This window comes from Anser anser (genome assembly GCF_964211835.1).
Source record: "Anser anser genome assembly, chromosome: 2".
Lineage (NCBI taxonomy): Eukaryota > Metazoa > Chordata > Aves > Anseriformes > Anatidae > Anser > Anser anser.
Genome location: NC_139721.1, coordinates 145324494 through 145342207, shown reverse-complemented (window position 1 = coordinate 145342207; position 17714 = coordinate 145324494). Strand labels below are relative to the sequence as shown.

The window sequence follows — 17714 nt, the reverse complement described above, 5'->3', positions numbered from 1 at the left end:
TTTCCAGCAAATTAAGCTTTATCATTAGCATACAGTAAAGTAGTATTATATGTATTCATCTGTTATGCATTGAGCATACTTACAGAAATACTTGTTTAACTATGCATGTATAAATTATTTGTCTCTAGAAACAACATACAATGGCTTTTACTATGGGATTAATTTGTTTTGCTGATACTCTGTTTACATTTAAACGTGTCTATATTTAAGGTGCTATAGTGCTACGTCTTGCCAAATCGTGGTTTCGTATAGGATCCTTAGAAATCTTAGCTCATTCTGGGGAACTGGACTTACAAAGGTTTGATTTTAATCTTCATAGTAACGATTCTCTTAGTTCTCTTAACAATTAAATATATATTGGACTGTATATGTACAGTTGAAATTTAGGCATAACTTATTTAGAAAGGAAGACTGCATAATTCAGAAAGATAACATTTTATTTTTATTTTTTTTACAAACATACAAAATATATCAACTCACAGAGATAAAATCCCGTACCTATTTTTTAAGGCCAGGTTCTTATAGAATGAGAGGTATTATAGCTAAAATAGTTTTGGTAATTAAGTATTGGGAGGAGGGGGAAGTTGTTTGTTTTGGTAAGATTTGTAAATTTAGTGAATAAGATCCTAGATTTTTCAGTTGTCTGTGAAGTTAAATTAGCAGAAATGTGAAATAAGTCACTAGCATGAGTTTGTTGTATAAGCTGTGCTTTTGAGGAACACAGATAACCAGAGAATTATATTAGGTAAGAATTTATTGTACATCTTTAAGCCTTTTTGCTATATTAATTTATGTTATTCCATCTCAAGCAATTAGCATGGCAAATTTTTAGTTCTATTTTAAATACTTTAATGTTGGTCATTCCCCCGTAGGAGTAATGTGCTGGTAGATAATCACTTGCAACAGAAATTGTTTTAGGGTGATTAAAATCAAGAAAGAGAAGTAGCAGCTGTTGTATATTGTATTAACTGGTAATTCAAGATAAATTCCTGAATGACTCTACACTGTCTTTCTTTCTCTTTTTTGAAACCTCACAGCAGTGTTTTGTTGTAAAGTGAAAGACTGAATTAAGGAACTGCATTTAAGATGACACAATACTGCATTTTTCTTTTATCTTTAATTAAAGTATTTGTGTTCCATTGGATTTAATGAACATGTTAATGGCTAGTTAATGTGGCGAGTAACCTTACTTCCTAAGAATTCAGACATAAAATTTTTCTTCGTGGAGTATTCTGATCTGCAATTATTCCTTGTAGTGATACATTTTTTTTTCTTCTCCACAAATTATTTTTTTCCTAGAAGATTGATATTACAGTATGCTAAATCAGATCCTAACGTGCTCTGGAAAACACATGGGGTTTTAACTCTATGTGGCAGTCTCCAGTCATGTTTTTAACTGGAACATTAGCTTTTATCTTCAACTTTTTGGAAGGGCTTAATCCAAAACTCATAGGAATAAATAGAGTTTTCTAATACCTGTTTGCAGCAAGCTGTAGATCAGCATTATCTATTCAGAAGTAAGAATTTTGAATGATCAGTTCTAAAAGTACCTGTTTTATTTAATGAATTCTGCATCTCATATTACAGGAGATTGCTTGACTTTATCATCCAGGAACATTTTCCATTAATAGCTGTGAATGATTCAGATCGATATCTGGTAAGTCTTTTTTTATTAGCTATATAAAGCTATTTTTATTTTCCACAATCACATGGACAAAAATTATACAAAGCTATTTAATTTTTCAGTTTATAGGGTTTTAAAATTTGAGATAAGTTTCCTGGTTTTATTAGCAAAAGCAATTTTTACTCTTCTAAAAAAAGCACAAACCAAACCAACCAACCAAAAAAACTAACAACGAAAACCTGCTTCTCGTAGTTTTTCTCAAAATCAAATATGAACATTCTTTTTTCACCACTTTTGATTATGGAAATATTTATTGGGAAGCTTCCATTTTCCATTACTTTTTGTTCTCTTACTGCCCAGACTTCAAGTGAGCTGTGGTCATGATGGGATCAGTTATGTTCTTCCTAATATAAAAATAGTATATATTGTGTCTTTATTTCTTTTTAGGACTTTTACATTTCTTTTAGTATATTTGAACATACCTATTTAACTATAGTCTTTGCTGGATAAGGTTGTTCTGCAGTCACATCGTTTAGAATGTGAATTATCAGTCCCAACTGACAGAGATCAAAGATACATGTTTAAAACCAGAATGTATTAAGTATGTCTGAAGTGAATAAAATGTTTACATTATTCACTGTATTCCATAGTTTTATTTGAAGTAAAATGTGTATTTCATTTTAGGAATTTTTCTCTACAGTCGTATCAGAGACTGCAAATTTGATTGCATTGTGGATGTCTGTGGGTTTTGCACATGGTAAGCTGCAGTAGATATTGTCACTGTATTGGCTTTACAGGAGTGACTCTTTATAGTTGTATACTTAAAGATGGCTTTCGTTTGTCACTTTGTTCTTCAGTCCTTCTGATGTCTGTGCCTACAGCAATATCTGTTGCACATTAATACTGAACAGTTCTTTTCATAACAGAGAAAACTTCCTGATTTTTCAAAGCATGACTGTATCTGACAGAAGCCAGGAACAGAACAAGCATATGGGCTTCTCAGAATTGTTGTGGATGTCTGATGTACAAAGACCATGTATTGATGTCATGTATTGCTGGGAATTTGATTCACCTACATAAAGAGCTGTTCTTTTATAGTGTATAGAATAGAATGCTGTCCACCTTTGTTTCAGATTTACATTATGAAAAATAAAAGAGCATTGTGTTGCTAATACAGCACGTGGTCAACTTGGAAAGAAGAAACTAATTGACAAGTTGTGCAAGATACTGTTTCAAAACAGTGTTGTGCTGAATGGAGAAGGAAACAGTGCCACCTAGGTATAAAAACCAGATGCAAGATAATGTAGCAAAAATTCCTAGTTTTCATACTTTAAGTGCTTGCCAGGTCAAGAATAGACACAAGTTTATTTTCCTGAATCTGTTTTCTTAAAGGTAACTGCTCCAATGTTATGTAGATTTGGTGGATTGATTTCACAGGAAATCTTCTAGAAACTACAGAGTTCAGGTAGAACTTTAACTTTTATTTCTCCTTGTTGTTTAATTGTAGGTGTGTGCAATACAGATAACTTCAGTTTATTATCCATAACAATAGATTATGGTCCATTTGGATTTATGGACTCCTATGATCCAAGTGAGTGTAGCACCCATTTTAAAATATTATTTTTGACTTAAAATAAATGTCTTATATTAGTTTATGTAATTTTGGTGTGCATGAAAACATACATTGTTATTAGCAGAAAAATCCCAAGTACGTGTATTGTTTGAAGAATTTTAGGGGAAAATATATCAAAGACCAGTTTTATAATACGCTATGCAGGTTGTGTTTCAAGTGCTAGAAGTCTAAAAATGAAATGTCACTATTAAACCCATTTTCATGAAGAATGTTTCCTAATGGATTTCTTCATTTGAATAGATGCCATAATAGAACCCCGTCCCCCCCCACCAAAAAAAATATTAAAATTGCATATCTCTATAAGCAGCCTATGCCAAATATTGTATACAACTTTGTATGCATTATGCTCTGGCTTTGTAGTCACAGCAGCTAATTATATATTGGAGGAAAAGAAATGAAATCTACCCTTTTCTCTGAAAGTATGAACTTAGTCTGAGATTAATACGTGTAGGTCTAGTACATACATAAATGTATTACATTTGATTATTGCTTGGAACTTTCATCTGAGTAAGCTTCAGAACCACTAGTGGTTATCTTATAATCTATTTTCATGAGATTACCGCCTCAAATTAAGGAAATCTCATGAGAGTAGATTTTATATGACTTCTACTGTATTGAGAAAACAGGTCTTTTCTGGCTTCAGATCTTGTCTTTTATGGTGAGTTGACCCCAGCCAGTAATTAAGCCCCCACCAGCCACTCATTCATTTCCCACTGCTACAGGGCGAGAGAGAGAATTGAAAGAGAAAAAACTTGTGGTCAACTTAAAGACAGTTTAATAAATGAAGAGGAAAAAAAAGGGAGAGGAGAACACAACAAGTGATACAAGGCAGTCACTTGCACCAGCAGACTGATGCCCAGCTGTCCCCAAGCAGTACCTTGGAAAGAGCACTCCCCATTTTTTTTTTTTTTTCTGAATATGACATTATAGAATGAATCATAGAATGGCTTGGGTTGGAAAGGACCTTAAACATTATTTTAACTCCAACCCCCCTGCCATAGGCAGGGATGAATAATGTGGCATGGAATATCCTTTTGATCAGTTGGTGTCATCCAGCCTGACCGTGTCAGCTCCCATCCTCTTGCTTACCCCTAGCCTAACTTGCTGGGAGGGCAGAGTGAGAATGCAGAAGGCCTTGATGCTGTGCACTGCTCAGCTAAAGCCTTTGTGTGATATCAGTACGGTCTTAGTCACAAACCTAAAGCACAGCAACATACAGGCTGCCATGAAGAAAATTAGCTCCATCCTAGCCAGACCCACTGCACCCTAGAATTGGATGAAATGCTTTAGAGCTAAAGATTCAGATCTGAACTGATCTCCAGACCTGACAGATGTGTCACAGGTCTCCTCCTTAATTCTGGTTGGTATTGATGTCCTCTGAGGTTTCAGGCAATGCAGTATGCATTGATCAGCTTATCTGCTTTTGATCTGGGCAGGCGGTTCATACTGCATCTGTTCTAAGACCAGTGCTGTAGATATGTGTACATTTAACTTCTTGATACCCTGTAGTTTACCTATCACACATTTATCTCCCAAATATGGATTTCTTTACTTGCACATGTAATTTTTCAGAAATGAATACATAAAACTTGCTTATTCAACTAAAGTCCTGTTCAGGTGGCCTATTTTTTTTTTAAGTGCATGTTTGTATGTGTTACTTTTCCAAAACTACCAGTAAATCCAGAACTTAGTTGTACAATTATTTGCTTAGTCTTTGTACTTAATAGTAGCACTATATGTAGTGAAAACATTGCATACGTTTTTACACATTTTTAGTGTTAAAAATGTTTAAACATCTGAATTTACTTTGTATCTTCAAGTTGGAAAATGCCGCCAATGACATATGGAAATGCGACTGTGAAGTATGTACTTCCTAGATTTGCAAATATTAGATCTTGAGTTAATCTACTGTAAATAAGTATCCTTGTGATCTAAGTTTAAATATTTTAATATCTTCGGCACTTTTATTAGTTTACTGTGTAAGTATAAGATTGAATGTACTTCAGTATTTTAACATCGATTACTTTTCCCCAACGAAGTAATTACAAAAACAATGCTTTGTTTGAAACAGATTTTGTTCCAAACACATCTGATGATGAAGGGAGGTATAAAATAGGAAACCAGGCAAATGTTGGGCTGTTTAATCTGAACAAGCTGTTACAAGCTCTAAAACCTTTATTGGATCCCAGGCAAAAGCAGCTGTAAGTAATCGTTAAAATATCTAAACGCTTAAAAGAACTAGTGAGATGGGAGACCCCTAATCACCATATGCATAGGAAAGAAAGGGATTAGCTTTTAAAATCATTTTTTTCTAAGTGAAAATTGATTCTGAATTAATTATCTGTCAGAATAAGGTAGAGGGAGGGGAGAAAGTATTTCAGCAATCATAAATAATAGCAAAACATAGCTAGAATGCCATACTAGATATTGTGGGGGCTATTCTTCTTCCCCTAAGGTAGGATCTTTGCCTGTAGTTTTCTATTATAGGTTCTTCTAGCTTATTCTTTTAAGGTGCTTACATAGGAAGACCGTACAGCCTCCTGAAATTATGGAGTAGTATTTTGATATCCTTCTGTAAAGATTCCTGATATGAATCTTCTTTTGTGCAGTTTAAACTCATGATTTCTTACTCAGTATGAAAGGCAGATTGCATTTTTCTTCTTTGCAACAGCTGTTGATATATTCGATGTCTGTGAAATTGTTTCCCCTCAGTCTTTTTCCCACTACAGATCCCAGTTGATTCAGATTCAGCATATTGATGTTTGTGAGATACCAGACAGAAGTTTTTATTGCTTAGTGTACAGTAGGGTCGCACCCACAGTAGTACTGTAGTTCCATAGAATTTGACATTTCATTTGTTTTTGCAGAGCTTCCCAGATTCTGGAGGGATATGGTCAACGCTATTATACCCGGTACGCAGTTCTAGAACTCACCCCCTGTAGTCACAACACTATAAATCATCTTATATGACAATTTCCTAACTATGTTGCTATTTTCAGTTTTACAGAATTGTTCAGAGCAAAATTGGGTCTTCTTGGGGACGATGAGGATGACAACTATTTGATTGCTTTCCTCCTAAAAGTGAGTTTGGTTTGCTAATCCTGTTGGCAAACAACTGAACTTATACCCCATACTTTAAAAAACACTTATAGAAATATCTTTATTTCACTAGCTCATGGAAGATAGGAGGGCTGACTTTACAATGACGTTTCGAGAGCTGAGTGAAATTACTGAAGACCAGTTAAAGGAGCTCCGCATCCCTGAGGTATTAATTAATACAGGCACCCCATTTTAGGAACACTCAATATCAAGTGAGGAAATCAGGTTGGACAGAGCCCTGATATAATGTGGGGAATGTTTACTTTTCCTGGGAAGCTCCACTGCCTTTCCCTAACTTCTAATGTACAAAGCACAGAAGAGAGTGATACCTATAGTTAAACAGCAAGGAAAATAAAATATGTCAGCATATAAACTAAAGAAAAATAGGGGTTAAGAGCTGGAGGTATTAAGGTAGAATTTGCTGTAGCAGAGGTGGAATAATACAGATATATAATGCTGGCAAAACAAAGTAATCTAAATAGAAAATAAAGATGATAGTAGAATTTTGGGCAAAGAAATCCTTGAGGATTCATTACATGTTTCTCCTTTATATCCTCTTAAAATTTGCTCACTTTGGTTTTTGCTTAACAGTAACAAAATTCTGTTATCTACCATTAACTCTTTCTTTCTCTTTAGGAGTTCTGGGCTCTCCAGGATCTGGGTAAACACAAGTTATTCTCGGAATGGGTCGCTATGTACCTCTTGCGATTAGAACAGTAAGTCTGATGGAGTTTCAAGTTTAAAAATATCAGCAACTGTGTATTTGCCCAGAATGCCAGAATCTACAGTGTTTTCTGTAACCTTTATTGGGACTGGTAAGCTAGACTAGACATGATTTGTAATGCCTTTCTTTTTGTCTTTAAGGTTCTACATGGTGCTAACTTCTTTAATTACCATTATAGTTCTGATTTGACTCATAGGTACATAAAAATGATATTGGAGGAGTGGTCTGGTTTTGGCATCCTTTGGTGAACATCTGATCAGATTTCTTCAAGTTAATAGCTGAACCTGAAACTCAGGCTGTGCAAATAAATAGGAATGGATAGTGTTTCATTACTGGCAATGCGTATATTTTTTACTGTATACTAGTATTGCCTTAGGATGACTGGGGGTGGAAGTTGCACAGCTGTGAATATGCAGACTGTGTTTGGACAGCACTGTAGTTGTGTGGATAGGGACATTCATGTTAGAACTTTCTACCAGTTCTTTTATCTTTGCAGGGCAACCAGGCGATCAGGCCCAGTCAGCATGGGTTTATGAAAGGCAGGTCCTGCTTGACGAACCTGATCTCCTTCTATGACCAAGTGACGCGCTTGGTGGATGAGGGAAAGGCTGTGGACGTGGTCTACCTTGACCTCAGTAAGGCTTTTGACACCGTTCCCCACAACATTCTCCTCAAGAAACTGGCTGCTCGGGGCTTGGACTGGCGTACGCTTCGCTGGGTTAGAAACTGGCTGGATGGCCGGGCCCAGAGAGTTGTGGTGAATGGAGTCAAATCTGGTTGGAGGCCGGTCACTAGTGGAGTCCCCCAGGGCTCGGTACTGGGGCCGGTCCTCTTTAATATCTTTATTGATGATCTGGATGAGGGCGTCCAGTGCACCCTCAGTAAGTTTGCAGATGACACCAAGCTAAGTGCGTGTGTCGATCTGCTCGAGGGCAGGAAGGCTCTGCAGGAGGATCTGGATAGGCTGGAGCGATGGGCTGAGGTCAACTGCATGAAGTTCAACAAGGCCAAGTGCCGGGTCCTGCACCTGGGCTGCAACAACCCCAAGCAGAGCTACAGGCTGGGAGATGAGTGGCTGGAAAGCTGCCTGGCCGAGAAGGACCTGGGAGTATTGGTGGATAGTCGGCTGAATATGAGCCAGCAGTGTGCTCAGGTGGCCAAGAAGGCCAACGGCATCCTGGCCTGTATAAGAAGCAGTGTGGCCAGCAGGTCTAGGGAAGTGATTGTGCCCCTGTACTCGGCTCTGGTGAGGCCGCACCTCGAGTACTGTGTTCAGTTTTGGGCCCCTCGCTACAGGAAGGACATGGACGTGCTCGAGCGAGTCCAGAGAAGGGCGACCAAGCTTGTGAGGGGTCTGGAGAACAAGTCTTACGAGGAGCGGCTGAGGGAGCTGGGCTTGTTCAGCCTGGAGAAGAGGAGGCTCAGGGGCGACCTCATCGCTCTATACAGTTACCTGAAAGGAGGCTGTAGAGAGGTGGGGGTTGGTCTATTCTCCCACGTGCCTAGTGACAGGACGAGGGGGAATGGGCTAAAGTTGCGACAGGGGAGTTTTAGGTTGGATGTTAGGAAGTACTTCTTTACCGAAAGGGTTATTAAGCATTGGAACGGGCTGCCCAGGGAGGTGGTGGAGTCACCATCCCTGGAGGTCTTTAAAAGACGTTTAGATGTAGAGCTTAGGGATATGGTTTAGTGGAGTACTTAGTGTTAGGTCGGAGGTTGGACTCGATGATCTTGAGGTCTCTTCCAACCTAGAGAAATCTGTGAATCTGTGAATCTTAAATCAATAAAGACTGCGTGTATTTTTCTTAGTCATATATGCTATGCGTGGCTGACTAGTGGAAAGACGTACATATTGGGTACTTGGAAATTTTAGTCAGTAAATACAATTCTTAAGAAAAACATTAATACAAGATACAAAACCTACAAGAAAGTGCATTTTTTCCCAAGTCTAATGTGTTAGTCATGTTCCGTGTTATCAAAGTTGTAGTTACTGATTTGGTACTTAAAAAATCCACTGAAAGCACGTGTGTCAGTTATGTTTAACAAATAACTCCATAATATTTGCCATATTTGCCATTACAACTTAACGAGTATGAGGTAAATATATATATGTATCTACAGTAGGATACAAAAGCTATTTGGAATATATTCATTATGGGAATTGCAATCAGCTATTGCACAGTGGATGCAGAACTTCCTTGAGGAAACACAGAGGAGGTATGTGTACCCAAGTTCTGAAAAGGAAATTGAATACTTCATGGCTGATACCTTGAAAAAGGGTAAGGAGAAACACAAGAGAAAAATAAATATACCACTTAGTGTTTGTTCAGTTCTTGTGGTTCAAATAGTGGAATTATTGGCTTACTGTCTGTGAATAGTAGATGGTTATTGTAGTAAAAAGGTGAGAAGAGACGTGAATGAGAAAAATGTAAATGAGTAACATTCACAATTACCTTTTTGTTTGTTTTTGTATTTAGTAACAAGGGTGATACAGACATCAAGAGAAGAAGAAGAATGACAGGTAAGTAAGACGAAGTCATATGCTTGGAGGTGGCTAGTAACTTCTTAATTACGTTGCTTTACTGTTAATAATTTTTCCTTTTGAGGAGAACTAAAATGTAACCTGATTGTCAGTGTTTTGTGATGTCTCAAGTTCAGCTTCACCTTAGTGTCCTGAAATGGTGGATGTGTTCTGGCTTCTATCCAAATTTAACGTTTCATTACAAAGTAGGGTGCTCTGTTAAAAGGCCCCTAGGATTTGATTTCCTTGTGAGAGATGCCCTTCCACTTCAGCTAGATCTGCTTTCTTGAGTCCATTCTCTTTTCCTTGAATCTTTACTTCCTTCCTTTAGCAGTCTGTGATCCTAACAGTTTGCATTGCTGAGAAGAACATTGTTCTTCTCCAGTAATGAAACTTTGATAACATCGAGAAATAGTTAATAGCCATCCTGTATTGGCTCGATGGGCTAGGATTTATCCGAGTGTTCAAATATGTCCAAATCCTCTGTACATATTATAAAGAATTCATGTTTCTGATAGGCAACCATTTTTTTTTGTGCACCTGGAGAAAAAAGCTTCATGCTTGTGGAAGTACAATCAAGAAAGGAAGGTGTGGTTTTGCGTGATTAGATATCCCACTTACTTTAATTCACCAAGTTACTCTAAATGCAAAATGGTAAAGATACATAGCTGTCTATCACAGCAGAAACAGTGGATATGAAATTCTAGAAGTTACCCAGAGAAAGTTTTTTTTTTCTTTTTTTTCTTTCTTTTTTTTGGATTTGGAATAAGCAGTGGGAAACTTGTGAAATGTGCCTACAAAAGGCAATGACAACTGAAAATTTCTGGACAAAGGGGAGTGAAGTGAATGCAGGATCTGTCAAATTCTGCACAAGAGGTAGTATAAGCTTCATTGTTATTCTGCTTTGCAGGTGCTTTATTCACATCTCTAATGGAAATGGCTGCACTCTTTCATTAGATATTGATTGGTTGCTTTGTTCAAAAGCTTTAATTGATTTTGTAGGAAATGGCAGGAGATAGCACTGAGCACTGATAGTAACAAGCTGTTTTCATCCACATTTTCTAACTAATGCTCCATACATTTTTAAGAATGCTTCTTACAATTTCACATGCATTTTTACAAAGTTAATATGAGAACAGTTACCAAGAATAAAGACTTGTTTTATTATTTTTGTATATATTGTATTTTTGTATGGTTGGGAAGTTTTAACTGTGGTGCTCAAGGCTTTTAGCTCAACTACTATTTTGAAGTTCCCAGCTTCCCTGCTTTCCTTAGCTCAAATTTAGTGCTGACAGCCATCTAATAACACTTTTCATTTTTGTTATTTTTCTTTTTCTATGTTTTTGTGAATCTGCTTTTAGTGAAGTTAGGACGTTCTGAGTTTTCATTCCAAATCAGAAAGGCTCTCAGTTTGGGAAGATTTTCTGTAAACCAGCATCACGTTTATCCACACACATCTGAGAGGATTTTATGGTATAGGAGACAGAAAAAACAAGGAGAAGGCTTTCCCCCAGGATCATACTTCTGCTACTGGTCTCAGCTTTGGTAGCAGACTGAAGCTTGATATGCAAACATTCATGGTTAAATTAGATAAGTTCCACATAATCTGTCATCACTCCGTGTTCCTGCAACAGAGCAAGCAGAAATTCCTGACAGGCTACTGAGGTCAATTTGTTATTGTTTTCTTTAAAATTGTGTTTTTTCTTTTAAAAGATCAACAGACTTTGTTACATTTTTTGCTAGCTTCTCCATTTTACAGTGTGACTGAAGTTTCTTAAAAAGTTATTTTCTATGGCATCCATACATTTATGTTGATCTCTTAGGCACCTGTCTTGGTCTCTTGAAAATATAATTTTTAAAACTATTTCCTTTACCAGCTGCCCCTTGTCAATACAACATGCATCACAAATCTGGCTCCAGGCCACATCCACCTGCGTTTAATAGCAGGGGTGCCTGCAGGGGTGGCCTCTGTGAGCAGAGCTCAGTCTGAAAAAAAATATTTTTTTCTCTCTTCACTGAGTTTTTAGTTCTTAGTAGCACTTTATCATGTACTACATACACCTAGTTCCTTAGGAGTTGATCAAAAAGTTTTGATAATCCAAGTCCCAATACAAGTCTATCATTGTATTTATTGGAATACAAAAGAAATATGTTAAAAAGAGAAAAATAAAAATATTTTAGGCCAGATCATAAAAAACTTGCAAGGGCACCAAATTTCTTATGCTTTGACCTTTTCTTATCTGACTTATCTTATTCTTTCATAATTATCTTGTCAGTTGTGTCAATTACAGGTATTTTTAACTCCACTGTGAAACTTGTCAATTTGCAGTTTTTAAGAATGTATTTCTGGGACAAATATTCTCTTACTAATATAAGTTATGGTTTTAATGTGAGTTACCATTTTTGTATGAGTCATATGTTCACTTCTCCACCTTTTAGTATTCTTTTTACATTGTTATCCCACTTAACTATTGAAAATCCATTTACAGGATTGAATCACATGCTCAGCCAGAGCAAATTATTTTACCAAGGCTTTTTTTTAGTGGTTAGGGCAGGGTGTTGTTATGGCTATGTGAGGGGTGATCAGGGTTCCCAATGGCCAATCTATTTGTCAGCTTTTGTTTAATTTATGTAAGTACATACAGTGCAACACTAATGTGTAAAACAATAATTCCTATATCTGGATGCACTGCATTTCAGTCTTAATTCTCAAGAAAGTTAAGACCTGGACACAGTGCCTGAGTGTCATTATAAAAACCCGGGCAGCTTTTATAATGGAGGAACATTATAAAAAAGCATTTGGACAATGCTCTCAGAAATATGGTCTGATTTTTTGGGTGGTCCTTTGGGGACCCAGGAGTTGGACTCAGTGATGCTTGTGGGTCCCTTCCGACTCAGGATACTGTATGGTTCTGTGAACGTTCCCTTTGTCTTGCTTTGTGCTTGTTTAGTAAGTGACAGTGTCATCTGAGATAGATGAAGTGCTTCTGGTTTCAACCCACATTCTCATCTTGTCAAAGAGCTTCACATTCCCTCTTCTGGCAGGAATGTGAGTGGTCAGGGTACAGGACTTGCAGCAGAGAGTGATTTCTGCCCTTTACTTTTCTAATTAACATGAAGACCCATTGTGAAATGCTGCTTTATGTCAAATTCTGTGGCTTAAAATGGCTATCGTTCAGTTCCAAACATAAAGAATTTAGTTATATTGTGAGACATAAAATAATCATGCAAGTGTTGTTTCGCTGATTACATAGCTTCAGTAAATTCTAGTTTGTCAGCTGGTAAAATGGTCCTTTTTAAGAAGCAATGCATATTACAGAGAAGTCTGTTCACTGAGCTAGGCACCAGTTCTCTGCAGGGAGCTCTCAATCATGAATTGTCCTGTGATTGTCTGACCACAAAGCCTTAGGAGGAGGTTTGTCATAGCTTTCCTCAAAGCTGTCAATTGCCTTGGTAGCCAACTAGGATAAACAAGTTATGTCTGCAAGCTGAAGAAGCAGTATAAGGAGATGCAAGAAGAGAGTGAATTGAGAAATAGAAATAAACTAAGTTTAATCTTGTTATCTAAAATATTGTTTCTGATCCTCCCCCTCATAACATGCTATTATTTGTAAATAAAATAAGATGATAACAAATTGACTACAGGAATGAACAGAGGGAAATATGGGGTGGAGGTTTTTGTGAATGCTTTGCTTTCTCTAATTTCTTTCAAATAAGCTGTAAGGGAATTTGTAAGAGCTGAGGTTTAACCCCAGTAGGCAGCTGAGCCCCACACAGCCACTTGCCCATTCCCAGCCAAAACCAGGCCAAGAGGAATATACAGCTGCGTTGATTTTTTGAAAGAAATATTTCATATTATATAAAATATGAGGCTTGAGCTAACATCTATTTATACAAAACCTTACTGGGACGTCAGTGGAAAGGGAAGGAACAGATGAATTTTTTTTTTATGTCCATAAATCACAGGCCATAGGTGCTAATGTCTCTGACATTACTAATTAATCTCTTTGTGGGATAAATCAGCTACTGAATTTGGGAAAATATGTAGACCAGTGTCAAAATAAGATGTATGATGCAATCTGGAAATACTTGTTACAGTTAATCTGTAACATTGTTTTGATCATTAATTAAAGGGAAAACTGTTTCTGAAGCAGAATCCTTTGCTTTAATTGCAGAGGAAAAATAAAAGTTGTGTTGATGTTCTATCTGCTAACAAATTGATAATAAAAACCATGTAGGCTTATGAGCATTTTCCTTGGCATACAGTTTGGCAGAGCTCCTTTTTATAAGCTGTTATTTGCCATCCATGAAGATGTAGCCTGGGTTATTAATTCAGCAGTCTCATTTTCAGGGTCCTTATGATCTCCCTACCACTAATTAGACACAATCAGCCTGGAACATGTCAGAGAAGCGAGGCAGTCGTCACGGGTGTTTCGAAAAAGATACAGCAGACAGTTGTGGAAAAAAATGTGGATTTGGAAAAAAAAAAAGAAAGGAACAACAAAGTTGAAAAAATGGTTCCTTAAAAAAAAAACACAACTGAAGTGCAACATTAAAGACTTTTATGGCTAACCTTTTGATACGTTATATAGAAGAAGAAAAATCTTAGTATATATGGTTTTATGAATATCTTATTAGTTCCTTTTTACCTTAAATAATATTATTTGTTATTTTGGTCTCAGGAATATATTGACATTGAAATATACTTTCCAACAGTGTACCAGGAACCTAGGCTGTAGTCAACTAAACTAAAAGTCTGCTAGAAACAGGAAGTTCTTTTTCTATCAACCTGATGCTCTACCCTGTTCTAATTTTTGTTTTAAACATGGGTGATGGGACTTTGGTGTTGCTCATTGTGCAGATTAAAGAAATATTTTAGCAGCTCATAAATAAAGGCATTCATTCTATTTTCTTCTTATATGTGTTTTTTTGATCTGCAAATTAAAAATTCCTAAAGACTTCAGTGAATTTTCTTCTGTGACTGTGTTCTGTTTTTGTTGACTATGTCTAACTGAATTGATCATGATTTACTTTTGGTTTCAGCTGTTAATCCCAGATACGTGCTTAGAAATTGGATGGCAGAATCAGCAGTGCAAAAAGCCAATTTGAATGATTTTTCAGAGGTAAAATTAGTTAATCCTTTCCTGATATATTTGTTAGTAATTGTTCTGAATGTTAATGAAACAATTGTTGCATTTGCACTTTGAACCCATATTACACTTTGACCAACATTGTTCCATGTCATGCCAATCACTACTTATAACAGCAATAATGCTATCAATAATATTAGCAATGTTAATAGTATTAATTATAAAAAGTGTTCATCATTATAATAGTAATTCTAATAATAGTAAGTAACTCATGGAACAATTTCTGGAGCCAGGACGGTGCACAATATAAAGTGGCAGAGACTTTTCTTAATTTCAGGAAAACATATTGTATAAAAACTTACTCATTTTAATTGCTTCTAGGTTCACCTCCTACAACAGATTTTACAAAATCCCTTTCGGAGACAGAAGGCTGCAGAGAAAGCAGGCTACTCCCTACGCCCACCAGCTTGGGCCAAGGATCTTAAAGTAAGCTGTTCATCCTGAGAGGAAGTTAAACAAGCAAGAAAAATGGTAAAGGTCTTGGCCATTGGAAAAATGGCTCAGGCCTTCAAACAGGAATCAAGCCAGAGGAAGTTGTCCCTCTTATTCTATGTGGACTGGAATCTGCTATGCTGCTAAACAAGATCTTGATCAACTTTATAAAGATTAAAGAAATGAACCACTATGGTTGCATCAACAAATCATATTGGCATTTAATAACTCTGCCCTGTGTATTCAGCTGTGCATTAATTTGAGTCCTAATATTTAAATTCTGCCAAACTGTCATATTTAACATCGCAGAATTCACATCTGATCAGGTGTTAATGTCTAAAGGGCTGGTCAATTTAAAATACATCTAATTTTTTTTTAATCATAGAATGTTCTGATTAATGTTCTCATTGTTGTTGCACACTTACCAAATGTAGTTTCATCTGAAGATATAAAGGTGAAGTCTTGCAGAGCACCACCTTACACCTAGACCTTATTACCTCTTCTCTTCTTGACCTTGTTTTGTCCCATTAAGCTGCCAATGAAGATCTAGAGGAAATTGAATTAAATTGTAAGCAAATACACCTGTCTTGGGAGTGACTTGCCCCAGAACAGGTTTTGGTATCTTTGCCAGAGTCAGGTGCCTGTTAAGCCTGGCTTACTGTTCTTTGAAAGTTTATCTTCTGATAGTAGTAGAGAGATTGTTGGTGTGTGGATATAATGACTCAGGAAACATTCACTGGTTGGATATGGAGAAGGACTTTCTTGCACCCCATTTGGTACATTGTCTGGTCAATGTACCTTTTGCAGTCAGCTTCCTGATGCTGTTGGTCTGACAAAAATATTGCAGGGAAAATATTTAAAATTCAACTGAAGCTGTTACATAGCAGTGCCTTGGATTGTAACAGTGCAGGACTCATCTTTGTTTTGAGTCCAGGGTCCTGGTATTTATCTTTGTTTAACGCTCCAATTCCACATCACAAAACTTTGTGTATAATTAAGCTAAAACTAATATGCAAGCTCTCAAGTGCAGTGTTCTGCTAGCAAAATTCACTTATCTGGCGTTTTGTTATTTCTTGACGTTACCTCTGCCCTTCCCAAATCCAAAATGGATGGTTTATAATATCCAAATCTCTTCTGAAGAGATTTGGATCTCTTCACTTGCTTCTGAAATGGAACGCTTCTGAAGTGGTATTAAGTGCTATGATTAGCATTTCACAAATCTATTTCTAGAAATATAATTAGTGGGGGAAAAGAAATCTACGTTATTAGAAATCTTTCACTGACTACAAAAAATACACAAATGCCTTTGCTTCTTAAATACAATCAGCGCAATTATTCAGGATGGTTTCCCCTCAGATATACAGTTGCTCAGCCTGAGTTAACATTCCTTGTGCGAGCAGTAAGTGCTCTTCTGCAGCCACTGGGTTACTGTTTGTGCTGGCAACAGCTCCGGGTAAAAGGAGTGGGGTGGTGAGGGAGTTCTGTAAAAGCCCTGTAGCCGTGGGCTGTGTTTACAACCTGTGGGAACATTGCCAACGATACCTGCTCTCGGGTAATTGCAAAATAAGGTGTTGTGATAAAATGTCATCCTGACTTCTCCGATTTCATAATAGTGCTGCTGACCGTTACAGGTAATCACGCTGCCTTCAGGTGTTCTGCAAGGCCAAGACGATTTGTAAGTCTTAGTTCTACTGAATCTCTTCTGTTCTGTTTGTTTCCCTCAAAGAGAATATGCACGTATCCCAGTTTGTAGGGGACTGTCAATAATCCCTATGTAACAGTTGTCCTGTACTTTTGCCACAAGGTCCATTTAAATTTCTACTTTTTCTTGAAGTGCCTGAAATAGAGTACTTGAAAAATACATGGTTATCTGAACACTACCTTCTGTTTTGTCAAAGTAGAGAAGTGAGACCACATGATGCTCAGAATTTTGTACCACCTCACTTTCTACTTCTAGATTTTAATTATGATGGTTTATGATTACACTGTAAACATTAGTACTGTGTTTCATGATGTAATTCCTAAAATTCTTACATGGGCTTTTGCTTCCTGCTCTGGAGCTGCCTCTTCCTTCATGTTACATAAACACAGCAGTGATGCAAAAGCAGATGGGAAATAGAAATACTGATTAAACAGTTACTTGTTTGTACTGTCTTCTCTCTATATTGGAGAACTGTTACGAGGGTCAGCAATGGTGATCCCCCATGTGTGGACTTTTCTTTTCCATGTGAAAAAAATGGTCTCTTGGAGTGGGTCCTTCTTCTGTACCAGCGATGTAAAAGCCCGAAGAAAAAGACAGCTGCTGAGACTGCTTCCCCTTGAGGTATGAAGAAAGGTTAAGAATAACATGCTGCAACTTCAGTCTCTGCTAATGTACGTAACTACAGGAGTAAGACAATTTCATATGGCAAAAGGTTAGATAGGGGAAGGAGGATTGATTTCAATTTTCTTTTACAAATGCTTTGAAGATCTGTTTCTATTTTGTAGCATCTTTTCTTGGTGCCAAATAAAGCCAGATAATTGTGTATCAT

The 17714-nt window shown here is 37.0% G+C and overlaps 1 protein-coding gene across 1 annotated transcript in view; it reads left to right on the top strand.

The window, feature by feature from the left end:
• LOC310893644 (protein adenylyltransferase SelO-like) overlaps positions 1–17714 on the top strand; it is a 25923-nt gene extending 8209 nt beyond the window's left edge. Inside the window, exons 8-19 of the mRNA XM_083822931.1 lie at positions 211–298; positions 1588–1657; positions 2309–2381; positions 3132–3215; positions 5329–5458; positions 6125–6169; positions 6257–6338; positions 6430–6522; positions 6993–7072; positions 9558–9601; positions 14645–14724; positions 15073–17714. Of these exons, the coding sequence (XP_083679057.1) occupies positions 211–298; positions 1588–1657; positions 2309–2381; positions 3132–3215; positions 5329–5458; positions 6125–6169; positions 6257–6338; positions 6430–6522; positions 6993–7072; positions 9558–9601; positions 14645–14724; positions 15073–15195 (992 nt within the window). The 3' untranslated portion in view covers positions 15196–17714. The remainder of the gene's footprint in view (positions 1–210; positions 299–1587; positions 1658–2308; positions 2382–3131; positions 3216–5328; positions 5459–6124; positions 6170–6256; positions 6339–6429; positions 6523–6992; positions 7073–9557; positions 9602–14644; positions 14725–15072) is intronic.